The sequence below is a fragment of the Eumetopias jubatus genome, unplaced genomic scaffold (genome assembly GCF_037043125.1).
Source record: "Eumetopias jubatus isolate StellerSeaLion01/CBP00866 unplaced genomic scaffold, mEumJub1_p1.0 scaffold_9, whole genome shotgun sequence".
Lineage (NCBI taxonomy): Eukaryota > Metazoa > Chordata > Mammalia > Carnivora > Otariidae > Eumetopias > Eumetopias jubatus.
In genome coordinates this window covers 75,501,786-75,528,936 of record NW_028274815.1, presented here as the reverse complement: position 1 = coordinate 75,528,936, position 27,151 = coordinate 75,501,786, and the positions used below count along the sequence as shown (strand labels likewise).

General features: G+C 38.6%; 2 protein-coding genes and 1 pseudogene across 7 annotated transcripts in view; 1 reads left to right on the top strand and 2 right to left on the bottom strand.

Moving 5' to 3' along the window:
* SLC3A1 (solute carrier family 3 member 1) overlaps positions 1–8,619 on the top strand; it is a 34,070-nt gene extending 25,451 nt beyond the window's left edge. The window contains exons 8-10 of the mRNA XM_028103912.2: positions 1,739–1,906; positions 2,745–2,861; positions 7,835–8,619. Coding sequence (XP_027959713.1) covers positions 1,739–1,906; positions 2,745–2,861; positions 7,835–8,275 — 726 coding nt within the window. The 3' untranslated portion in view covers positions 8,276–8,619. The remainder of the gene's footprint in view (positions 1–1,738; positions 1,907–2,744; positions 2,862–7,834) is intronic.
* PREPL (prolyl endopeptidase like) overlaps positions 1–27,151 on the bottom strand; it is an 81,329-nt gene that overhangs the window by 17,380 nt on the left and 36,798 nt on the right. For 5 of the 6 annotated variants that reach the window (XM_028103908.2, XM_028103906.2, XM_028103910.2 and 2 more), the window contains 7 exons: positions 19,524–19,721; positions 16,049–16,224; positions 14,237–14,453; positions 10,872–11,021; positions 10,352–10,475; positions 9,452–9,525; positions 6,442–9,080 (listed from right to left, as the gene is read on the bottom strand). In XM_028103908.2, coding sequence (XP_027959709.1) covers positions 8,991–9,080; positions 9,452–9,525; positions 10,352–10,475; positions 10,872–11,021; positions 14,237–14,453; positions 16,049–16,224; positions 19,524–19,721 — 1,029 coding nt within the window. In that variant the 3' untranslated portion in view covers positions 6,442–8,990. Of the gene's footprint in view, positions 1–6,441; positions 9,081–9,451; positions 9,526–10,351; positions 10,476–10,871; positions 11,022–14,236; positions 14,454–16,048; positions 16,225–19,523; positions 19,722–27,151 lie in introns of those variants that run through there. The other variant, XR_015768963.1, reaches the window with a different exon arrangement.
* On the bottom strand, positions 22,039–23,331 carry LOC114209757 (protein SET-like; annotated as a pseudogene).

Here is a 27,151-nt window from a genome sequence, read left to right as displayed (position 1 = left end):
CCACTGCTGTAACTACCTGTGGAAATATTTCTTGATTTCACTTCTGAAAAGGAAAGTGCTCTAAGAAAGTTTGAGAAACCATAAAGGCTCTCAATAAAATAGAGGCGAAATTTGACTTTTCTGGTCATAAAAATAGAAAAATAGTTTATAATGGTCTATAAAAAGATAATTGTAAAGATAGTTTTAGTAAATCTAAAAAAAAAAAAGCAAGCCCAACCATATTCTTATTCTCAAACTCCACCCAAGTTTTTTTAACAGATTTATTTGACAGAGCGAAGAGAGGGAACAGAAGCAGGAGGAGTGGGAGAGGGAGAAGCAGGCTTCCCGCTGAGCAGGGAGCCCGATGTGGGGCTCCATCACAGGACCCCGGGATCATGACCTGAGCCAAAGGCAGACGCTTAATGACTTAGCCACCCAGGTGCCCTCCCACCCAAGTTCTTAGAGGCTGGTTTTGCATCATACCCTGCCTTGAATAAGTGATGTAGTTTCTCAGCTTGTTTCATCATTTGCAAAATGGAGATAATACCTGACAATGGAGGAGGGCAATAAGATGTAATGTAGGTGGTGAAAGTACTTTTTAAAAAATTTTTATTTTTAAGATTTTATTTAGACAGAGAGACAGCCAGAGAGGGAACACAAGCAGGGGGAGTGGGAGAGGGAGAAGCAGGCCCCCCACTGAGCAGGGAGCCCAATGTGGGGCTCAATCCCAGGACCCTGGGATCATGACCTGAGCCACCCAGGTGCCTTTTTAAAAGTTTATTTATTTAATCTTTACATCCAACGTGCAGCTCAAATTTATGACCCCAAGACCAAAGTTGCATGCTCTTGAGTGAGCCAGCCAGGTGCCCCTCCCAGGCTCCCCCCTCGCCTCTCCCCCGCCCCCCATAAGTACTTTATCATAATAAATAGTAAAATGACATGCTCAGCATATGCACGTGAGATTGAGTTGTGGTATATGTGGTATATCTTAACAAAAGCTATGATGTTGTAAGGACTAAATAATATGTACTATTATATGTAATTAGAGCATTTAACATAGAAATACCAAATTTATTATTTTTTTTAAAGATTTTATTTATTTATTTGAGAGAGAGAATGAGATAGAGAGCACGAGATCCAAGAGGGTCAGAGGGAGAAGCAGACTCCCCGCCGAGCAGGGAGCCCGATGCGGGACTCGATCCTGGGACTCCAGGATCATGACCTGAGCTGAAGGCAGTCGCCTAACCAACTGAGCCACCCAGGCGCCCAGAAATACCAAATTTAAAAATAGAAAACACTTTAGAAAATTTCCTCTATAAAAGCTGATTTATCTTTAAAATTTGTTCTGAATAGTTAGTTCAAATGACACACACACACCTCAGAAATCTCTCCTGCCTCTGCCCTTTCCACCTACCACCTATTCCCTCCTGTGCTATGGGGGAAACATTTTAGTTTCCTTTCTTGTCCATATTCTCTTATCCGAATGTGTGAAAATATTAATATGCACCCTCATAAATTTTATCGTATTTGCAATATCACTGTGAAGTAACTTGTTACCACCATTTTGTTAATCATAATGGCCAAGACAGTAAATTGGTCAGTTACACAGTAAGTAGCAGGGTTGGGACTCAAATTCAGGTATGCTGATACCAAGGTACCCACAGCAAACTTTTTCTGCCCGATGAACATTTTGTGGAATAGGGTAAATCTTCCAGAAAACTGTATATCGAGCTGTGTTCTTAAAGTACCTGCCTTTCAGACTGGTGGACCGGACACTGCCCGGCTGACTTCTCGTTTTGGGGAAGAATATGTCAACATCATGAACATGCTTGTTTTCACACTCCCTGGAACTCCTGTAACTTACTATGGGGAAGAAATAGGAATGAGAAATATTTTAGTCACAAATCTCAACGAAAGCTATGATGTTGTAAGTTAACATAATGTAACTATGTGAAACTAGAGAATCTACTATTCCTATTCTACTGCTGAAAATTACTACTTTGCTTTCCTTCTTACTATTAGCTCTCTTGCTTGGGAGCTTAAAAATGATGTTTCCAAGCCACACAAGTGAATTGTAGAGCCCAGGAATCTACATTTTAAGATATTTTCCAGCTGATTCTTAGGCACACTAGAATTTGAGAACCTGTGTTTTGAGTCTGGAACATTAATTATAGTGCTTGTCTGTAGCACTAGATTTCATCTGAACACAGCACAAAGATTCTTCATCTTGACAAATGGAAATGCACAGCCCCAGACCTGATTTTTTGTTTTGTTTGAGGCTATGGATACCAAAATTGTGTTGTTGGGTGAACCTGTAATAATTTGTATGGTTAGCTTTCAGTGAAGGAGATCCAATTTCCCCAATATTTGGTGTGCATTTCCTAAACTTGTGTGTGTGCATTCATGTGCAATAACCAGGCTGGATAAAATATAGAATTTAGGCTTACTTGTACATGCTGCATGCTTGACTCACCATCACTGTACCATGGAATGAACTGGTGATGGTACATCTTGAAATCCTACATTACTCATTTTTAGGGAAAAGCAGCAACAGATTCCAAGCATGTACCAAAGTCCGGTTACTATAGTTTATTGAAACTCAAGATGTCACTATTTTCCAATTGGAAGTGTGAAGCCTTTTCATTACGAATGCTAATGAATACATGTGTTAACTAAGAAATACAGGGAATTAAATAATTATGAAGTAAATCATGGCCAGATGACATTTCTTTTACTAAATAGACCATTGTTTTCTTCTGGCACAGAATACCCTCCTCTCAAAGTCACCAATGCAGTGGGACAATAGTTCAAATGCTGGATTTTCTGAAGCCAATCTCACCTGGTTACCCACAAATTCAGATTACCATACTGTGAATGTTGATGTAAGTATCAATGAAAATGTTATACTGATTCCAGAAACAGAAATGAGTTTCTGTGCTGACAACATACAAGTCACCCTGAGGGTACCCAAAACTTTAACTGATGCTCTCTTTCACATAGACTTCTCTTACAGTTCTTAAATCATGTTTTTGTGAAAATACAAACTGGTACAGAGATGCGCCATGTGAAATATCATATAGAATATGCAACTATTCACTGGAATGACTTTAAGAGCTTTGAGCTTTTTTTTTTTTTAAGATTTTATTTATTTATTTCAGACAGAGAGAGAGAGAGAGAGAGAGTGAACATGAGCAGGGGGGAACAGGGGGAGAAGCAGACTCCTCATCGAGCAAGGAGCCCGATGTAGGGCTCGATCCCAGGACCCTGGGATCACGACTGTAGCTGAAGGCAGACGCTTAACCAACTGAGCCACCCAGGTGCCCCTAAAGAGCTCTGAGCTCTTAAGGAAATGTTATGGGGGTCTTTCAATAAGCCCAGCTACCTTCCTTTCCTGCCCTAAAAAGGAAGGAAAGAAGGAAGGAGACCCATCAAGGCTATTCACCTGGAGAAACCAAGACATGAGTAATTCCTAAAAGTAGCTGTTCTGGAAAAACACACCCTTTAGCTTTTGCCGATACTATTTTCTGTTCTCAGGTGATCAAGTTTGCCAAATTCAGCTGGAATTGCTGGAATCTGTGCATTCCTGTTCAGAAAGTTTGTTCGCTCAATTTGGCAAAGTGCTAAGTATATTTCCTTAGACCAGAACAATATAAAATGGCTCCGGATGGAATCATGTACCAGTGAAAATGTCACTGGAAAACATGATCTAAACTACCTCAGGAGAAATTACTGGCATTCCACGAGAGGCACAAATTTCCCCTTACCCCAATCTACTATTTTGAAAACAAGATATTTAGAAAATTACCAATGTAGTGACTTGACAATTCTGTACAATACTCAATGTTCATCATAGTAAGTACAGTCTCCCCAAGTTATTCTGTTTCGAGCTTCATGCAAACCCTCCTGTTCTTACAACTCCCTGCTCCAAACTCCACAGAGGCTTTTGGGATAGTATTAGTTTTGTTTTATATATTCATAGGTCCTTGAAAACAAAAACATGTATTTTAACATTTGTGTTTTAGGTTTAATACATCTCTTGATTTTTGTTATGTCCAAAATATTCCCATAGGCCAATTTGAGTCCAGTATGTAAGAAATCCTACATAAAAATGCATGTCAAAAGATGGAAAAATGCAAAAGCAAATTAAAAAGTTTTTTCTATAACATTAACCAAGCCTTTCAAACAATCATGAGTAATGTCTGGAGGCATGCTGAATTGTAACAAACGTTACAAAAAGTCAGGCAACACTATTTAATAAAATACATCCATAAAAGCCCTAGAGATAGGTAAGAATTTAATCTCTAAAAGAAGGAAAATTAAGCTTCCCATAATTACTAAAGGTAGGCAACTGAAGACAAGGAGTATCACAATGCAAAAGTAAATGGATCACCAAGAATCACGCCACATTTGAGAAAAATTAAGAAGATGAGGGACACCACTTTTAACACTGTAGAAAGTAGAGGAGATACAGCAAATATAAGACTTCATTATTGGTAATTGTTTTATGGAGTCAAGACTCTTGATTCTTTTAAAAAAAGTGAGTGGGGCGCCTGGGTGGCTCAGTTGGTTGAGCATCTGCCTTTGGCTCCGGTCATGATCCCAGGGTCCTGGGATTGAGTCTCACTTAGGGCTCCTTGCTCAGTGGAGAGCCTGCTTCTCCCTCTGCCTGCCGCTCCCCCTACTCATGCACGTTCTCTCTCTCTCTGACAAATATCTTTTAAAAAAAAGTGATCAGGTATTTTAGAAATGTAGAACATGGTGAAACACTGAAATAGAAATTCTAGTTAGTGTGCTGGAAAACTGATCCAAAGGCTCCCCCAGAATGCACTGTAAAAAGGCAAATAATAGCGTAAAGAGAAAAATTTTGGTATTTCTAGAAGAGAACAGAAACTAGAAGGAAACATAATTCAAGAAATAAAGAAAACTCAGAGATACTTATCTTTTCTAGAATGGCAAGAATAAAGGCAGAAACCAAAACCAAACTCCAAAACAGATGGCCTAAGCAAAGGATTGAGAGTTGCATTGGCTTCTCAAGTGGATCCTAGAACACATTAGAACTTGACTCTTTAAAGCTGTGATGGAAACTTGATTCTAAACCTATAATCCTAAATCCATTCCAATTAGCATTCAAGAATATAGACCTAGAAAAGCAAGGACCCCGATTTTTCCATATATAGCCACTTTCTGAAAGAATAATCGGCAATGCAAAGAAAACAAAAAATGAATCTAAAAGAAAGACATGATGTGGGGTGCTGGCTGGCTCAGTAAGTAGAGCATGTGACTCCTCATTTCAAGATTTTAAGTTCAAGCCCCACAATGGGTGTAGAGATTACTTAAAAAATATCCTTAAATTCTTTTCCTTACTGTATTTCATATGTCATGTCTTTTTTTAAAATTTTATTTTTGGTACACAATGTAAAAGAAGGTAAAGGAGGTATTCTGGTGATTGACCTCTACATGGAAAGTGGCAGGAGAGAGAGAACATGTGAGCGAGCAGCCTAAAGCACTGTCTTTTCAGGGCATGGCAGAGAGTAACTCAGTCTGGATTTGAGCTGCCTTTTAGCCATTCACCACTAAGACTATTAAATAGAATGAAAAATTCACTTCCCATGACACATTAGACAGCACAGATACTGAACACTTCCAGCACTGCAGGAAGTTCTGTCGGACAGCATTGCTCCAAATGTCAAGAAAAGTGTATTTTAAAATGGGCATTACAATTTTAAGGGTGTAATTTTCAAAGAACATTAGAAGGAAAAATAATACATCAAATCAGTTTGATGAAAACAATAGTACAATTATAAATAAAAGCTAAAAAAGGGTTGTAGGATTATGTCTGAACATATGGTAATCACAAATATAAATTCACCTGTTAGAAGATAAAAACTTTCATGTCAGATTTTGTCTTGTTAATCTGAGAGTTTAATCCAACATAAGAGACATAGCTAAAAAAAAAAAAATTAAAAAACTAAAGGTTGCCACCTGGCTATAGCTATCAAATAAAAAAATGCATATAACCTTTTGCCCTAGTAATTTCATTCTGGGAATACGTGCATGTGTGGAAAATGATAAAATATTCGAAGAGCTCTACCACAGCACTGTTTTTAATAGCAGACGACTCTGGAAATGATTTAAGTATCTTATTAACAGAAAGTCAGATGAAACATTATGGTTAATTTATATAATTTATACAATGGACTAGTATGCAACTTTTGAAAAAGAATGCACTGATATTATGAGACATCTCTGACATGTACTAAGAAATGGTGTCCATAATGGTATTTGGATAATGAAAAGTATACCTACATATGTTTGCATAGGCATAAAATGTATCATACATAAACAGGAATAGTGTCCATTTCTGAGAGAGGAAGTGAAAAGCTAGAGAGGACGGTGTTAAGAAAACCCTTATTGTGTACTGTGTGCATGCATTTCTTATTAGAACAATACAGTTACAAAAAGTGGGTGTGGAAATATTTAATAGCAGACAAAATAGAATTCAATATGAAAAGCGTTATGAGAGAAATGCAATTTTCAAAAATTGATAAAAGAACATTCCACTACAAGTCATGAATCTATGCATCTAACAATAGCTCCAAAATTTATAAAACAAGTACTATGAGAAATGCCAAGAGAAACTGACAAATCCACAATTAAAGAGATACACATCAACATACTTTTAGGAAACAGACACAAATAATAGTTAACACTTACTGGGCACTTCTTTGTGAGTGGCACTGAACTATGCTTTTCCATGCATTATCTAAGGCTACAGAAAATGTTAATAGTAATTTGACAAGTCATATACATATACCATAAATACCTTTGTACCTGATAACAGAGAATAAACATTTTTTTCAAATATTCAGTAGATGTTCACCGAAGACCACACATTAGGCACCTGCCCCCAAACAACAATGATAACCGCGCAACAACAGCCACCATCACTGCAGTCAACAGAGTCCAAGGAAATGAACACTATCACTGATTTGGCAACAGCTCTTATGAAGACTAATTTGGCATTATGTATCAAGTGTCCATACTCTTTGACATAGTAATTGTCTTTCTATCCTAAATAAATAACCCAGATATGGGGGAGGCACTAAAAATAAGAAAATATTAGAAAGTTGAAATGAGAGAGATGGTTAAGTATGGTATATCCATCCAATAGAATATTATCCTGTCATTTTAAAATGACATTTTAACATAATAACAGGAGAAAATGCTTGAAATGTTAAAGAAAAACACAACATTAAATTGTGTATGTTTTATACAGCTGTGAAATAAAGCCCAATCTTCCTTAATGGACACACATTAAAGAAGTACTATCTTTAACTTTCCCTTTAGGCAGCATTTTGCTTTGCATCCTTTTTTTGCAACTTTCTGTTCACCATGCAAGGAACACATGTCTGAAGTTAAAGCAACCCACATTTCTACAAAAGAGAACAGAGGCCCTGAGAGTCCACGGCCACAGTGGCTGCTTTTCTGCCAGTTACAGTGTAGCATACGTATTTAGGCACATTAAACACCAGATAATTTAGACATGGACATTCGCTTTGGAATTCCTAAAGTGGAGTCAAATCTGGTCCCTCATCATCTCTGGCCAAGATGTAGCAGAGCACTGAGCAAACAATGACTCCCTGCATTTGCAGTCTCTCTCAACAGTAAATAAACTATTCTTATCTACCTATCAATACTTACAATTTGGTAGTCATTTTAAGGGGCAAAACTGGGGCAAATTTTTTTGGGAAATAAGTTCCTAGTTGATACTAGAAATATATATATATATATATAAAAAAACCCAAACAACTCTTAGAATCAAACATTTATGTTAATCTTTTTTTTTAAAAAATAGGTCCAAAAGACTCAGTCCAGATCAGCACTGAAGTTGTATCAAGAATTAAGTTTGCTTCATGCCAATGAGCTGCTCCTCAGCAGGGGCTGGTTTTGCTATCTGAGGAGTGACAGCCACTCTGTCGTGTACACAAGAGAGCTGGATGGCATCGACCGAGTCTTTCTCGTGGTTCTGAATTTTGGAGAATCAACAAGGGTAAATCTAAAGGAAATGATTTCCAATATTCCCACAAGAGTGAAGATAAGGTTAAGTACCAATTCTACCAACGAAGGCAGTGAAGTTGATACGTACGACATTTTACTGGGCAAAGGAGAAGGCCTCATCCTTGAATACAACATGAAAAATCTCCTTCATCACCAAACAGCTTTCAGAGACAGATGTTTTGTTTCTAATCAGGCCTGCTACTCCAGTGTATTAAACATACTGCACAGCTTGTGTTAGGCTCCTTTATGAAAGAGATGAAGACACTGGCATCCTGTTCTATCATAAGCACTTCCCAGTAATTTCATGTACAGCATGCTGCTGGGTAAATGCAGCCTGAATGTAACGGCTTTAAAAAGGTTCCCCAGTGTTTTTAAAAAATAATAAAATTATCACTTGTAGAACTTGTAACTTTACTGAGATAGCATTAATATAAGAGATGATCGGAACACCTCAGGACTCCAGATTGTTAGAAAGATCTGGTGAATTCTAATGTGAAGAATGTTATTTTTCATAAAAGACAGGCATAGCAATTGGAGGATGACTTACTGCTGAAGTGTCTAAAAACGTTCACTAGCAAAGAGGCAGGATCTTGATTTGTAAACTTTTCAAAGAAAATATGAGTTAGAACAGACAAAAACAAAGCTGTTCTGAAGGGGCGGGGGGAGAGTTGTGCTGTCACCAATCCTTCCTTCACCCCCAAGTCCATGTCCTTCTGAGGGACATGGTTTGAAAACCTATGGTTTGAAAACCACTTTCTCAGGTTAAGGGGCATGTGCACCAATGGAGAGAACAGTATAAACAAGCGAGATGTACACTAGACAAAATTTGGATGGAGAAGCAAATTTTAAAAAATTACTAACTTAAAAAAAAAAATCTCACTTTTGCTTACCCAATTGGAAATAAGACTATGAAATATTTCAGTGTGTTTCCAATTCCCCTGGAATGCAGCATTTCAGAATTTTAGGTACTTCTTAAGATTCTCAAAAACACTGGTGCTGTCAAGTCCAAGTTCTTCGTACAAGAATTTAATTTGGGCTGTGATCTAAAAGAAACACATTTTAAAAATTAGACAGAGGGCCTTTGTGGTAAAACTCCAGTGCTAAATCTCTTTGTCCATCTTCACCTAACCCTTAAGTCAGCAATTTATGGCAAGAGTACCCTGATTATTTGGGACAGAGGCAGAAGGTGCTCCCAACAATTAAGATTCCATTACTTTCTCTAACAGAGCTCACTCACAAGTGTTTAGAGGGAACCCTTTCTCTTGACTGACCCAACGTTCCTCTTCCCCGCTGGGCCTCAGCCATAGACCAGTTACGAAGCAGTGGTCATAAACCCTGCTGCAACCAATGGAATGTTGACTACAGCATAGCTCTACTTGGGCCTCCGGCAACTGAGAAGGGCTTGATAACATACCTTTTTGTGAGAATCCTCAATCACATGATTGCCTCCAGGCTGAATATCTAACACAACATTGGGGGCCTGATAGCCTGAAAGAGTTAACATATGAAACGATTAGGTTTTTTTGAGACTCATTTCTCCCCTCTACTCCCACATAGACTATTTTAAAGTAATAGTGAAGGAAAAAGGCATACACTATCATCACCAAGAAAGAGATGGGAGGGGGGAAGCAGAAGACAGACTTCTGAAAGAGAGAAAGCAGGAGGAGGACCAGCAGCTGAGGACACTGGTTGGAAGATACTTGTAGGGTCCCATGGAGAAGGTTCTGATGCAAGAGGAAGCCAGACTGGCCCTGTGGAATCAGTTGTGTGACCTGGAAACAGCTACTACTGGCAACGGGTGAGTATGAGGCATGAAGGTGAAAACAAGGGGATTAAAAACTTGTATGTGGGTCCCTCCCTCCCTGAGCCCAAAAGGTCTTGCTAAGGAAGAAAGGTAAAGAGTTCTTATCCAATGAAATGGAAAGATCTAAAGAAAATTAAAGCAGCCAGTTTGGACACTGAAGCTCCAGAGCAAAAGCTTTAGAATCTCTTTTTCAGAAGTTTCCAAGAATAATAGCTCAATTAATATTATTAAATGAACGAGTGTTTTATGACCGTACATCTCTAAGTTATATTTGATGTTTAAATTTATTTTTCTTTGTGCCTTGCCTACCTTATTTTAATATTTCCTTTCAAAAAGAGGCAAGGCAGGTATAGTTATTATATATGCTTCAACTGAATAGTCAACATAGAAAAACCAGTTGTTTGTCCAAAATCATGGGCAGTTGTCTATAGCATAAAGTGTATTACTGAGTAGTATGTGGAAGGTAATAGTCCATTTAGCTAGGTTCCCTGCCTACAGGTGGTCTCCTACCTTCACCAGTGTCCTTAGCATGCTCCATAATGGCTTCCTTGAGTTTCTCAGTATAGCTTACAATTCCTTTCAGAGGTACACGCTCGTCGTTTTCATAAGCCGTGATGTGAATGGAAGGATAATGCTGAAAGAAAATAGATGCAAAGTTTACATTATTCTCTATGGTCCCTTTCTACCTTATAGATTATGAAAAAGAACTACCTCCAATTTTTTGATATAGGTGCTTGATATTTTCTTCTCGTTTGAGAGAGCTATAGTATTACAGTACTAGACCACCTGGTACCTGGCACAGCCTTTCCTTGGCTGGCGAGGCCATGACCATAGCTAATCCATTCTCCTGAACTATTAAATTGAAACAAACATGGACTATGAGCAGAGATGGAGCTGAAAGGTATTTGGGTATTATAAGCAGAAACAACCTAGAGCCCTAGTAAATTCCTGTCTCGGCATGGGTAAGTATCCTTTTGATTATTTTTTCCTATCACTTTAGGATAGTGTATTCAGAACTGTCTTTCATTACCTGTGGTTTAATATTTTGATATGGACAGTAACGTTTTATGTAGTTCTTGTGTTTTTCATCAGATGAAGGATTCCCCCATTCTTCTAATTCTTCTAATGTCAGAGGAAGTGTAGTGTCCATCATGGTGTTGAGAACATCCAAGAAAGGTGCCTAAAAAAAAAAAAGCCAAAGAAATTTAAACTTTGTTGAGAAACTTAAAAGTTGTTAAAACGAGTTTCAGAAAAATATATTTTATGAATATACAGGCGGACACGAGAGAACAAAGGTCAGGAAGCCATGTGGATTCCTAGGAGGTTGACTGACTACTCAGTCCTTAACGAGGGCCTGTGGTTTACAACCGGCCTTTAAGTTTTCAGACCCTGAAAGTGATAACTTTATACATCACGCTTCGTGTGTATATAAAGAATTTATTTTCTAATTTCATAACTTTTTAGTTTGATGCCTTTATTTATACATATATTTTATATAAAAGCAATAAATGCTACCACTTTACATCCATTAGGATGGGTACCATTAAAAAAAAACAAAAACCAAAAATAACAAGTGTTGTCAAGTATGTAGAGAAACTGGAACCCTTGTGCACTGCTGGTGGGAATGTAAAATGGTGCAGATGGTATGCTCGTTTCTCAAAAAACTAAACTTAGAATTACCATATAATCCAGCAATTCTATTCCTAGGTATATATCCCAAAGAATTAAAAGCAGGGTCTTGAAAAGTATACCCATATTCACAGCAGCATGATGAACAACAGCCAAAAGGTGTTAGCAACCCAAGTGTCCACTGATGGATGAATGGATAAGCAAAATATACACAATGATACAAAGGAATATTATTCAGCCTTAGAAAGGAAGGAAATTCTGACATATACTACAATAATGGATGGACCTTGAGGAACATTATCTAAGTGAAATAAACCAGTTACAAAAAGACAAATATGTATGATTCCATTTATAGGAGGTATAGATAAGTCTAATTTACAGAGACAGAAAGTAGAATGGTGGTTCTGAGGGGTAGGGGAAGGGAGTGTAGAGTTTTGGTTTTGCAAAATGAAAAGAGTTCTGGAGATTGGTTGCACAACAATGTGAACATACACAACACTACTGAACTGTACACTTAAAAATGGTTAAGATGTTAAATTCTGTTATTTTCTCACAGTTAAAAATGAAAAAACCCAATATGAGTAAACCAGTTGGACATTTTATATTTAAAAAAAGGCAATAAATGTTAACTGAAGAAAATCCAGAAAATATCCACACTGAAAGAAGAAAAAAATAATTCCCTGGCTTATAACAAGCGTTAAAACATTTAATAAAATGGCAGCTGCCTCTTTCACTTAGCTTATAGTCTTCTGGGAACATGCTTTTCAGCATTCTCTTGTACTAACATTAACCTAGTGGGCAAATGTGATTCTTTCCGGCTGCTTAGCATCTGGACTCCTTTTCTGCATTTAAACTATCCCTAACCTTATGAAGCAGAGCCTGCCTCTCACTAGGGAGGTGCTAAATGCCAGGCAGTTCCTTTCGCAGTTTTCCCAGCACACAGAGTAGCCACATAACTTGGGTCTACCCAATCAGACATAATGTCCTCCAAACTTTGAATGGGAAGTTTGTGGCTCAAAGTAGGGACCACGGAGAATTTCTTCTGGCAGAAGTGCCACATCTATATTGAGTTTTTAGAAGTAGCTCTGGCAGTATGAGGTGACTTGTGCCCAGCAGCGGTCGCAGTGATAGCCTCACTGGACCATTTTATGGTATATTTTGGACATGTTTCTGGCTGTGCAGCCTCTATAAGACTGGTTCTATACCTGCCGTTATCCAATACCTTTTAATAAATCCCTTTTCTGCTTAAATTCATCAGAGCTAGTATTTGGTGCTTCTAATTAAAACTATGAATCCTCTATTGCTGGATATTTAGGTTGATTCCACTTCACTATTATAAGCAACGTGGGGTAGATATTCTTATACATACATTTCTGATTATTTCCTTTCTAATTTCTAAAAGTCACAGATAAGTTGTGTTTTCTTTATACTGTAACTAACTCTGCTATTATCATCTTTGTATATAGGTTTTCTTCCCTCTATACTTTAGCATTTCTACTTAAAAAAGATTTATAGATCAGGATTATTTAACACTTATTTACTTAATAGAAGCCTCCAGTGTATACCCCACATTCTCAGAATAAAAGAAACCTGAAAATAATTTACTCTTTCCACCCCAGTCATTATTTTCTAGCATGTTTGACCAGGAGCAGAATGATGAGGGTGAAATGAGTGGCTATAATGTAACTTCATAATTTTGGACACCGGGAAAAGACTATACAGTTGACCCTTGAAGGACACAGGTTTGAAATACTAAAGTCCATTTACACCTGGATTTTTTTCAATAGATATACATACAGTACTGTATAAACAAACCTATTTTCCTTATGATCATCTTAATAACATTTTCTTTTCTCTAGCTCATTGTAAGAACACAGTATATAATATATAGAACATACAAAATATGTGTTAAAATCCACTGTTTATGTTATTGGTAAGGCTTCTGGTCAATAGCAGCTGTTAAGTTTTTGGGGAGTCCGAAGTTATACATGGGTTTTTGACTGCCTGTGGGGGTGGGGTTGGGGGTGGTGTCATCCAAGGGTCACCTATAGAGATTTTTAAGATCAAAGCAAGATATTTCAATTACAATACAGAAAAACTATCCCTTAAAGATCTTTAAGAATGGAGTATCTAAAAAAGGAGAGCCGCTATATCTAGGACTGAAATGTTGATAGGCAGTAATAGTCAAAGTATTTCACGGCCTCCAGAGTCAGGGTGCTCTGCCTGACTCCCTGGAACTAGTGAGTCATATATGCTCTGTCTCTTGTCCACCAATTCTAAATGTTTTTAAAAAATAAGAAATAACTAATGAGAAAAGCCATTAATATCCTTCAGTGGAAATTCTCAAAAATTAATAACACTGTCAGGGAGGAAGAAAGGATAAAGGATAAGTAGTTAAAGTAAATTTAGAAGTTCTCCCAGAGCTACAATTCTGTGTTTAAAATTTAAAAGCGGGGCGCCCGGGTGGCTCAGTCGTTGAGCGTCTAGACGCCTTTGGCTCAGGTCATGATCCCAGGGTCCTGGAATTGAGCCCCTCATCGGGCTCCCTGCTCGGCGGGAAGCCTGCTTCTCCCTCTCCCGCTCCCCCTGCTTGTGTTCCCTCACTCTGTCAAATAAAATCTTTAAAAAAATAATAAAAAATAAAATTTAAAAGCTTTGTTATACTCCTGTGCTATGGTAAAACTGTAACAGAAATATTTTTCCTAAAGTAGCCTATGGTTTCATGCCTCCCCACTCTGTACATAGTAGAGAACAGAGTATACTCACCTCCAAAGTCACAGCTCTCAGCAGCTCTGGATTAGAATTACACAATGCTCCCACAAGCACCCCTCCAGCACTGAAAGCAGTCAGGGTTGTTAGACTTGGCTGAGAAAAGCCTTGGCCATGAAGCGTCTTAATGCAAGCCTCTAAGTCAGCAAGGCCATTGAGTTTTTTAGTTAGCCGGCCATCAGCGTGCCACTGGAGGCCTAACTCACCACCACCTCTGAAATTAAAGGGCAAAAAAAAATCTTTTAGTGGGGAAAAAAACATTAATGATTTAGGTCGGGGTCAGCAAACTGTAGGTGGTGGGCAATACTTACCCAGAGGCCGTTGTTGTTGTTGTTGTTGTTTTGCTTTGTTTTTTAAATGGCCTTAGAGCTAAGAATGGTTTTTACATTTTTAAAGGTTGAGAGAAATAAAAAACAACCAGGAATATACAATAGAGACCATATGTGGCCTACAAAGCCTGAAATGTGGGGGGCCTGGGTGGCTCAGTCATTAAGCATCTGCCTTCGGCTCAGGTCATGATCCCAGGGTCCTGGGATCGAGTCCCACATCGGGCTCCCTGCTCCGCGGGAGGCCTCCTTCTCCCTCTCCCACTCCCCCTGCTTGTGTTCCCTCTCTCGCTGTGTCTGTCAAATAAATAAATAAAAATCTTAAAAAAAAAAAAAAGCCTGAAATGTTCATTATATAGTTTTTTAGAGAAAAGGTTTGCCAATCCCTGATATAGTCAAAAATGGATTTAACAAATATGTTTTTTAAAAAATAAGAATCACCGTCATTTTCTTTTTATTCATTCATTTAAAGTAAGCTCTACACCCAATGTAGGGCTTGAACTTATGACCCCAAGATCAAGAGTTGCATGCTGTGACTGGGCCAGTCAGGCACCCCTCAACAAATATTTTTTGGGTGCCTGCTACTGTTTACCAGGCATGGTCTAAATGCCAGCCTTAAAAATATAAAAAAGCAAAAATCTCCTGCCCTGAAGATAATTTTGGGGGGAAAGGAAACAGCTGCCAAGCAATGTGGTCGCTGCTTTCACACAGTGTATTTAAGGTTATCCTAGAGGCAGTAGAAAGAACATCCACCTGTCAGGTTAGGGGTATATACCACCTAAAACAAACGCTTAAGAAGGAGATGATACCTAAGCTGAGGTTTGGAGGAAAAGGAGTTCCCAGAAGCACAAAGAAAGGGAGAACATCAAGACACAGCAGGTGAAAGGAACAGAGGGGAAAGAGTTTATCATCTGAAAGGATGTAACAAAAGCTGGATGTATAGGATGTATATGGCTGGAGTGCAGGACATGTTTGGGTAGTAATGATAACTATCACTACAGAGGTAAGCCAGATCACAAGGATGTTAAATACTACACCGAGGAGTTTGGATTTTATTTTGGAGATGGGGAGGTAGAGAAGGACTTTAAGCAGAAACATAAAATAATATTTGTGTCTTGAAAATAGCTAAAATAAATGGAAGTTAGAGTGAAAAAAGGATCTAATTTGAGACTGTTTTAGAAAAACCTAAACTCAAAAATAAAAAAAAAAGAAAAACCTAAATTCAAGAGAATTAAATGGAAATAACAACATTACCGAGATTAGTACCCAGACTGGTACTTCAATTCTAAAAATCTGGTGCAAGGTCCTAAAATCTATCCTTTATCAACTAATCTGATAAATCCACTTCCACCAGCATATGTTTAGGAATTCATAAATTCAATAACACAAATGAGATAATAAACTTTGTTCCCTGATACACTGTTATGCTGGGCATCTGTCACAATGTTCTAGTACTCATATGCCAGGTGAAATGTTGACTCACCGAACATGGCAATATGCTAATATCCATCCATCGTCCACCAACACCCGCCTTTCAGGTCTGAAATTCATTTTTAAATCCATGCCATAAGCTCCATATACATGTACCAGGAGAGGTTTCTTTTGTAAGTCCTCAGAATCCGTTTTGTGGAAAATGGTCATTGGCACTGATTTTCCATCCTGGAAATGAAGAGTTATTATGCATGTAAGTAAGAATCTTTTAAAACAGCTTATCCCTGGTTTTATGCATTACTTATTGATGTTGAGCACAAACTTCATTTAATTAAGGCAACAGAGAGGTGCTTGGTTGGCTCAGTCAGTGGAACATGTGACTCTTGATCTCGGGGTTCTGAGTTCAAGTCCCATGTTGGGTGTAGAAATTACTTAAAAATAAATAAATAAAATAAAGACAACAGAGTTATGGTCTTTAAAAATACATCATGAAAAAAAAGAAAATAGTAGGAAGGGAAAAATGAAGGGGGGAAATCGGAGGGGGAGACTAACCATGAGAGACTATGGGCTCTGAGAAACAAACTGAGGGTTCTAGAGGGGAGGGGGGTGGGGGAATGGGTTAGCCTGGTGATGGGTATTAAAGAGGGCACGTATTGAATGGAGCACTGGGTGTTATATGCAAACAAATCATGGAACACTACATCAAAAACTAATGATGTAATGTATGATGATTAACATAACATAATAAAATAAAATTAAAAAAAAAGAAAAAAAAATACATCATGGTTCGTCCCCATTTTCAGCTATACTGCTGACCTGTAATATGAACTAGAAAAGAGCAGTTAAGACTCTGGCTTGAAAACAGTTTATTAAATGCAGCTTTTCATGACAGTAAAGTGATTTTAAGGAGTTTTTTCACTACCATTACTGTAATTTTTTTCTTTCAAGGTAAGTCAATATATACCTATCAAGGTTAGACATACCAGCACAGTATTTTTCCTATACCTATGGCTAGATACTGACATTTCTCATCTTTGAATATTTACAAACATGCTGATTAAAGTTTTAACAGCGCAATTTTCTGTCCGCTATAGGCAGTCCTCAACCATTAGCACCAGAATTTCTTACTGACTACCACTGTCATCCACCCTCATCCTCTTCAAAGGCCTACTTTTATTTTTAACATGTTTAATAGTGGTTTAAGTAAGTTTTATAAATTTTAACATCTGAATTACTTTAGGGCTAGTTTAACTACTCCCCAGTGGAGTTCACATTCATTAATCGCAAACTGACTGAAACTAGGCATCTCAGGACAGACAAAATTAACATAATCTGAACTACTTCTGATCTTCCTTTCATAGAAAAAGGGCAGAGAAGTTGGTTCTCACCCTGCTTACAGATATTAATGAAACAGTACTAGTTTACATAAACTAAGAAAGAATAATAAAAGGAAAATAATATAACCAAGCCACTCTCCCTATTTTTTTCATTCTCATTGTGAAAACTTAACTTTGGGGCACTGGAATATTATCAAATGAGGAGGCAATCTTTCATCATTCCTTTTCACACTCAGCTTGTTCCGAGTATAACTGGAGTTTCACTTTTCAGATTCATTCTTATAAAATGAGGTAGATTAATTTCTATAAATTATCTTTGTCTTTTCATCTCCCCAAATTAAATCAAACAATCAGAGAAAAACTTGCTGGTTGAAAACTTATGAAAAAGAAGAGGTGAGAATGGTACCAAGTCCTGTGACGGGCTGGATCTGAGTTCATCAGCAGTGCAAAAATGCCTGTGGAAAGTTATAGCAGCAGGGTGCCTGAAACCAACTCTTGATTTTGGCTCAGGTCATGATCTCAGGGTCGTGAGACTGAGCCCTGTGGTGGGCTCCCTGCTCGGCATGGAGTTTGCTTGAGATTCTCTCTCTCCCTCTGCCCCACCCCACCTCTCTGCATGCACTCTCTCTCTAAAATAATAAATAAACCTTAAAAAAAAAAAAACAGCAACATAGTAGCTTCCACTGAGCACTTGTCTCCCTTCTTCCCAATTCATAAAGCATCCCTGGGTTCCCCAAAGAACTAGCTTAGCTTCACTGTTCTTCCCATTTGGGGTATGATAACTACAACATTTTGAAAGACTGGTATAATCCCACATTTCTAAAGTGGAACAAAACCTAAACATGTATTTGTTGACAAAAATCAAAACACAAAAATCTGGATGGTAATACACCAAATGGTAAACAATAATTATATCTAAGAGGTACAGCAGCAGCAAATGGAACTGAAAGTAGTCATCTAAACTTTACACATTCTGCATTTTTGCATTTCTTCTAAGAAATGTATTATTGAAAAATACATATTTAAATAAAGCTGTTAAAAGAAAATCAATTGAGTTAAAAAAATTCATAAAGACAAAAGGCTTTGTCACAATTCACTGCCAGCACATATGAAATTATCTGTTGTTTGGTATGCTAAGGTCTGAAAATTCCTTAAATCTAAGGCCACAGTTTATTAATTTATTCCTCACTTGCACAAACTTTCTTTTCCACTTTTCACTTCCTGTCTTCCCTCTTTTACACTATACTTTGGCCGTAATGCCCTTCTTTATACTTCTTTAAGTTTTATTTATTTAAGTAAGCTCTACACCCAATGTGGGGCTCAAACTCATGACCCCGAGGATCAAGAGTCTTGGGCTCTTCTGACTGAGCCAGTCATGCAGCCCCCTCTTTTATACTTCTTGAATGCACCATTTCTCCCTCAGTTTAGGGCCTCTACACAACATGGATTCCTCCTTTCCCCTTTCTAGCTTAATTCTTTTTTTCTGTTTTTAAAGATTTTATTTATTTATCTGAGAGACAGAGAGTGAGAGAGAGCGAGCACAAGCTGGAGGAGGGGCAGAGGAAGAGGGAGAAGCAGGCTCCCTGCTGAGCAGAGAGCTCAATGCGGGGCTCGATCCCAGGACCCTGGGATCATGACCTGAGCCGAAGGCAGACGCTTAACCAACTAAGCCACCCAGGCACCTCTCTAGCTTAATTCTTAATCATCTTAGAGGTCCTACCTGAGCCATCGCTTCCTCAGAGAAGCTTGCTCTTATCTCTCCAGCCTAGGAAGGTCCCTGTGTCATGTTTCCGCTGAACTCAGTACAGCTTTCTTTGCAGCAATCAGTACATTAGTAATTACTCCTTCAACATCAGTCATTTTCCCCGCTAGATTTAAGCTCCATGAAGGCAGGGCTGTATCAGTCTAGCTCACTCTAGTCAATTGCTTACCAACTTCACAATTTTTGCCATAACTAGAAACCAACTTTGACTATTTAAGTCAACTTTAAAAATTCAAATATAAACAACATGTGAACTCAAGAGCTTGATATGTGCTCGTTATACTTTTTCTAATCCATGTTAAAATAAATATATCAATATTAAAGTTAAAAAAATATCCATGTATCCTCTAAAGATCATTTGGGTCTTACTGGGGTGAGATCCACGCCTGCAGTAGATGGGGGCTCGAGTTGAGATTATAAAGACTTACCTTGCTTTTGGCTTCCAGACGTAAAACACGACTAGTCTTTGTGATTGGGTCTTCATGCCCAGTTTCCTCAAACAGTTTGCCCTCTGCAAACTTGTATGTGTAATATTTTGGGGGACGTATTGGAGAGCAAAGCTGAAAGGGGCAGTTCTTCGGGTCTGAATTTGTATCCATTATGAATCCACAGGCCCAAGGAGGGAGCTAAAGAAATAAGAGTTATTTTTACTCTTTATCTAGACATTAAGTATCATTAATTAAATTCCTGAGTCTGCTACAAATAAGATGATAAGGACATCAAGTTTACTTTTATCCATTATACATAATGCCTCATTTAAATATTATCTCAGCACAAATATATTTCGAGTAACAAATGAACAGACCTCTACACTGATGACCAATAAAATAAGGACAAATTATAGGAAAGTGGTTTATCACGACTCTGGATTTACATGAAACCTACTTTAATAAAGATTATTATTTTGGGTATGGTTAAGAAAAAGAGCAAATCAAATCCTAATTCCAGAACCAGCCACATCTCCAGATCTCTGTTCTCCTGGATCACGAAATCTCTCTCATCTGTTTTTACTAATTTACCCCCAGGCCTCCCCCTGCTGCCCAGACAGCCACAGTGATGACAGTTATTATTCCAGGGCTACAAACTGGCTCAGCAGCACTAAAGCACTTACAATTTGTTTCTAACTTTAGCTCCCAGGCTAACTATTGTGCAGAACAAAACCTTTCCTGGCATATCCACTCTGAGAGACTCACAGCTATTATGATTAGAATTCTTAACTTTAAGAAAAAAAGGAAAGGAATCAAAATTTATTCTCTCAGAGCAGCAGGGTCCAGTTTCAAGCCTGCCACTAACATCCCTCTTACACCTTTCAAAGAACTCTGGTAAACAGACTGACAGAATGTAAGAAATGCTGCCGAGAGTCAGAACATTAAAAGAAAATTGCCTTTCTTTTCCTGAGTAATTGTAGAAAGAACAAATTCCTTAGAAAATCAGAGGTCTCGGCACAGCAATGTCACTGGTGGGCACTATTCAAAAAGGGTAGGTGGGGGCTGTGTGCATAGAGAGTGCACCATCTGACCTGTAGCAACTACAGCCACAGAGCTTATGTTCACAGAGCAATTAATCCAAAGAATCTAGCTTCCTAAAACACAATAAGGATATATATTCATAATGTCTCTTAAAAAGAGTTCCTAATTTACTGTCCTCAGATTGCGGATTATGTTCAAGGATAATGTTTATTTAAGTGCAAGCCATAGAACTGGAAAGCAGCCCATGACATGTCAAAGTTGGGAAGTCTGGCAGCATAAATGGAGTAAACAGAGACATTAATGGGGTAAAAGCACCACTGCTACTCACCTTGTAAGCAGGTGTCAGAAAGAGGGGACACAGTGCTTCAGTCCACAGAGGCACAAGTTTTTCTATTCTTTGGTGAAACTTAAAAAAAAAAAAAAGGTTCCACGTGCCTTGTGTGGTAAGTGGTCATACTTTCAGACCAAGTGGTTCCAAAAAATAAAAAAACTCTTTCAGGTGTATTTCTTAAAGTACTGGGATCAAGGGTAAAGTTTTACCATAACAACACTGTTTCATGGCTATGGACTTCTTAAAGTTTGTCCAGCTCATGTGGAAAGAAGCATTAACCATCTCAAGGATACCTTAAGCCACATTTCCTACTGAGAAAAACCTGTAGTACCATCTGGGTATATTAATGGACAGCACCTGAGAATAATTTTAAGTTGGCTAGGTGATATGCAGATATTTCTTAGATACTTGACAGAAACAGTTTCAGCTTTAGCATTCTACCAGCAAATCATAGTCGTTTATTTCACTGAAAGAATGATTAAGACACACACGCTGAAAGAAAATTGGTCCAGGTATGTAATCACCTCCATGTAAACTGATGTTAGTATAGAACAGAAAAAAATTTCCCAATTTGCTTAAATATCATAACCAATTAAAATATCATTACTTCTTTTTGGGAAAAAAAATTACCAGGAAAAACATGATATGATGACCAAGGATAGAAGGCAAATATATTAAGGATTTTACATTTCTGTTGCTCAGATTGAGTTTAAAAAAGGCTTTTAGTCAAGTGCCTACTGAAATGCTACATACAGAAATACTTTTTTTTGTACACAGTTTTATTGTAACAAAGCAACTTGTACACTTTTAACGTTTAAAACTGAGCATCTTTCCTTTCCAGTGAAACAAAAAGAAAATTTAAAAATAAACAGGAACAAAATTACAATAGAGAATGTCAATTCCAAATAAGATCCGACAGGTTCTGCTGATTCTCCCATCGAGTGGCAGGGCTCACGTCATCATTAGGAGAGTTTTATTTTAAAAGTGTCATCTTAAACTGCAAGGATGTCCGTTAAACATCACAATTAAACATGCCAAAGGAGAAGCCATGTTGTCAAAATGCCCACTTAACCCACCCAAACATCTCAAACCCACCCTTTGCTGTCCTTCTATAACCCCATTTTTTAAAGTTTTCTTTTTTTTAAACAAGAGAAAGTAGGTACATGTTGATAAATGCTAACTGTCCATATTCACATAGAGACACAGTGTAATCTCTGAGCCCAATATACAGAGAAAGGAGGAAAAAAGCTAGAATTCTATGCACTACTACACAGGGGCCTAGCACCCTCCAGCTTCCAGCAGAGCTAAGGGAGCAGAAGGTTTTTCTTTTTTCCCACAGAGCATGGTGGTGTTGATTCCATAAAGTTTTTATTCAGACAGGAAGGGATACAAATGAATTTGGAACAGAAAGGGGTAGAGATTCTTTTCCCACTGTATTCTGCTCAAGGTATTTCCCCCCAAAATAAGTTGAGAACCATGGTATAAAGGGAGAGAAAAGAGACTTCAAAAAACAGGGCGAATGAGCACAAGAGGAGGAAAAAAAAAAAGACGGCAACTTGCTCCCAGGGACTGAAGAAAATTAAAAAAGGAAGGTTGGAATCCATCAGTGTTCCATTAGTCATCTTCTCCTTCATCCTCCTCTCCTTCCTCCCCCATCATCATCTTCATCTTCTTCACCTTCATCCTCATCTCCTTCTTCATGGATATCTTCCAAACCTTCTTCTTCTTCATCATCATCATCTTCTCCTTCCCCTTCTTCATCATCCATATCGGGAACCAAGTAGTACTGTAACAGATTTGGCCAAATATCATCTTTGATGACCTCTCCTAACTCATCTGCACCTGCATCAGAATGGTCAGTAAACCAGGTGAAGCAGCTCTCTGGTTCCTCATGCTGTCTCTTCCTGCTGGCTTTATTCTGTGTTTGACTTGAACGTTTCGTCAAATCCTTTCCAGATTTCCATTTGATTTCGATGGACTCTGAAGATGGATCACCACTCTCATTCAGATGAAATTCTTTGGAGAGAACTTTATTTTTGAAGTAAGGGTTTTCATCAAAATAAAAATCTATTCTGTAAACTGATTTAATATCTTCAAATTCTGTCACTTCAACTCTTGTCAAATAATGCAGCGCCTCTTCATCCTCCTCCCCAAGCAGTGCAGACACTTCTGGATGGTTGACAAATGTTGTTACCCAAAAATTGGGGATTTTGGCGATCAATTCCGACCTCCTCTGAAAAAATGGTTGGCGGAGTTTGTTATATTTCTATTCTACTTTCAAAATCTCCTCACTGGCTTGTTCATTAAGTCTATTTCATTTTGTACTTCATCAATATGTTCAATTGCTTCTTGCTGTTTTTTTTCTGAGGTCTCGTTGGCCCCGTCGTGGTTGGAGTTGAGCTCCTTTTTACTGACTTTGGCCGTGGGTGCCGACATTGTGCTGCTCCGCGGTCGGGGGGTGGGGGGGGAGAGCGGGGAGGGGGAGAGAAGGGAAGGCGAAGGGGGCGGGCAGCGGCTTCCCCTCTCGCCACACGCGTGGGCGCTCGCTCGGTCCGGCCGCCTCCTCCCGGCGCTCACTCGCTCGCTCGCTCTCCCTCCCTCCCCCTGGCTCGCGTGCACTGCCCTCGCGGCCTGACGACGAGGAAGGGGCTGGGGCGGCATGCCGGGGCCGGCCCGGCTCCTGCTTACGGAGGGGAGGCGGCGGCGGGCGGGCAGGCAGCTCGGCTCCCTCACTCACGCTCCACGGTCCAGCTCGCTGCTCGCTCTCCCCGAGCCGCCGCCTCTTCCACCTCCTCCTCACGGCGAGCAGAAATACTTTATAATCCACTCAATTTGCTTAAAGATTTTGTCCTTTGTGATTGACACTGTCTATGCATATTAATCAGTACTACCTAGTTCATGAAAGGCTCTGATCTGTAAAATGTCCTTTAAGTAGAGCCCGGTATATAATGTAGTATTTGATTCCATGTGTTGATGACTCAGAACATTATAACAAGGCCTAATAAGTACTACAGGTTGGGAGGTCAGGGAATGAAGAGACAAAGGATACAGAATAAATTAAAGACATGATGTTCCATTGGAGACACTCCTGGAAGTCCCAAGCCCTCGGGAACAGGGGAAAATACACTGCAGGGCACTACAGGACCTCTTCTTCATAAAGCCATTACCCTCAACAACAGGAGACATAGCTGACTTTCCTAACACACAGAGACAGGCACAGAGACTAGACAAAATGAGAAGACAGGAATTTGTCGCAAATGAAAGAAGAGGACAAGGCCACAGCCAGAGATCTAAGCGAAAACAGATATAAGTAACATGCCTTATGGAAAATTTAAAGCAATGATCATAAGAATACTCACTGGACTTGAGAATAGAGTGGAAGAGATAAGTGAAACCGTTACAAAGAGGTAAGGAATAACATACCAAAGATAAAGGGCTCAATAAACAAAATGAGATACACACTTGATGGAATGAATTAACAAGAGGCTGGAATAAGCAGAGGAATGAATTAATGACCTAGAGGACAGAATAATATAATCAGGATGAGTAAATGAGAGAAAAAAGAATTATGCAAAATAAGAACAGACTTAGGGAACTTAGTGACTCCATCAAACATAACAACATTTCTATTATAGGAGTCCTAGAAGGAGAGAGAAAAAAGGGGGCTAGAGAATTGATTTGAAGAAATAATAGCTGAAAACTTCCCTAAACTGGGGGAAGGAAACAGATATCCAGATCCAGGAGGTAAAGAGAACCTCCAATGAAAATCAACAAAAGCAGATCCATACCAACACATATTGTAATTAAAATGATGAAGTATAGTGGTAAAGAAAAAATATTAAAAGCAGCAAGACAAGGGGCGCCTGGGTGGCTCAGTCGTTGAGTGTGTGCCTTCGGCTCAGGTCATGATCCTAGGGTCCTGGGATCGAGGCCCCCATCAGGCTCCCTGCTCAGCGGGAAGCCTGCTTCTCCCTCTCCTGCTCCCCCTGCTTGTGTTCCCTCTCTTGCTGTGTCTCTCTCTGTCAAATAAATAAAACTTACAAAAAATAAAATAAAATAAAAGCAGCAAGACAAAAGAAGACCGTTACATACAAAGGAAACCCCATAAAGCTATCAGTAGGTTTTTCAGCAGAAACCTTCCAAGCCAGAAACAAGTGACATGATGTATTCAAAGTGCTGAATGGGAAAAACTTAAAGCCAAGAATATTCTACCCAGCAAGGCTATCATTCAGAATGGAGAGAGAGAGAAAGTGTTTTCTAGACAAACAAAAACAAGGAGTTCATGACCACTAAACCAGCCCTGCAAGAAATCTTAAGGGGGATTCTTTGAGTGGAAAGGAAAGATAAAAAAAAAAGCATGGGGGCGCCTGGGTGGCTCAGTTGTTAAGCGTCTGCCTTCGGTTCAGGTCATGATCCCGGGGTCCTGGGATCGAGCCCCACATTGGGCTCCCTGCTCTGCGGGAAGCTTGCTTCTCCTCCTCCCACTCCCCCTGCTTGTGTTCCCTCTCTCGCTATCTTTCTCTGTCAAATAAATAAATAAAATATTAAAAAAAAAAAAGACAGCATGACCATAGGAAGCACAAAAGCAATAAAATGAACCCACAAAATAAAAGGATGTAAAATATGTAAAATATGACACCATATACCTAACTTGGGGTGGAGAGGAGTAAAGAATGGTTCAAACTTAAATGACCATCAACTTAATATAGACTTTAGCTATATGCAGCAGAGGTTATATAAAAACCTAATGGTAACCACAAATCAAAAACCACTCATAAATACGCAAATAATAAAGACAAAGAAATCCATCACTGTATTGCTGAATGATGAAAGAGAGAGAGGGAAAAAAGGATCAGAGAAAAACTGCAGAAAACAAACCACAAAACAAATAATAAAATGGCAATAAGTACATACCTATCAATTACTTTGAATGTAAATGGACTAAATGCTCCAATCAAAAGACCTAGGGTGACAGAACAAATAAAAAATAAGACTCATCTAAATGCTGCCTACAGGAAACTCATTTTAGACCTAAAAACACCTGCAGATTGAAAGTGAGGGGATGGAGAAACATTTATCATGCAAATGGTATCAAAATAAAGCTGGAGTAGCAATACTTATAAAGGACAAAATATATATATATATATATATATTTTTTTTTTCAGACAGTCCGGCCCCCAGAATGCTGAGGGGCATGACTTTTTACTTAGGATTTTTTTTTTTTTAAGATTTTATTTATTTATTTAACAGAGAGAGACACAGTGAGAGAGGGAACACAAGCAGGGGGAGTGGGAGAGGGAGAAGCAGGCTTCCCGCCGAGCAGGGAGCCCGATGTGGGGCTCGATCCCAGGACCTTGGGATCATGACCTGAGCCGAAGGCAGACACTTAACGACTGAGCCACCCAGGCGCCCCTACAAAATATATTTTAAAGACTGTAACAATAACAATAAAAAAATTAAAAAAAATAAGACTGTAACAAGAGACAAAGAAGGACACTATATAATAAATGAGACAATCCAACAAGATCTAATAATTATAGATATTTATGAACCCAAAATGGGAGCACCCAAATACATAAAACAGTTAATAAGACACATAAAGGAACTAAATGGCAACAATACAGTAATAGCAAAGGACTTTCATGCCCCCCCTTACATCAATGGACAGATCACCTAAACAGAAAATCAACAAGGAAACAATGTCTTTGAATAACACACCGGACTAGATGGATTTAACAGATATATTCGGAGCATTACATCCTAAAACAGCAGTATACACATTCTTTTCAAGTAAACATGGACCATTCTCCAGAACAGATCACATATTAGGCCACAAAATAAGCCTTAACATATTTAAAAAGACCTAAGTCATACCATGCATCTTTTTCGGACCACAGTGCTATGAAACTGGAAATAAACCACAAGAAATAGTTTGGAAAAGATCACAAATACATGGTGGTTAAATAACATGTTACTAAACAATAAATGGGTCAATCAGGAAATAAAAGAAATAAAAAAGTACACAGAAACAAATGAAAATGGAAACACAATGGTTCAAAACCTTTGGGATGGAGCAAAAACGGTTCTAAAAGGAAAGTTTATAGCAATATAGGCCTACCTCAAGAAGAAAAAAAATCTCAAACAACCTAACTTTACACCTAAAGGAGCTAGAAAAAGAAGAACAGAATAGAGAGCCCAGAAATGGACCCTCAACTCTATGGTCAACTAATCTTCGACAAAGCAGGAAGAATGTCCA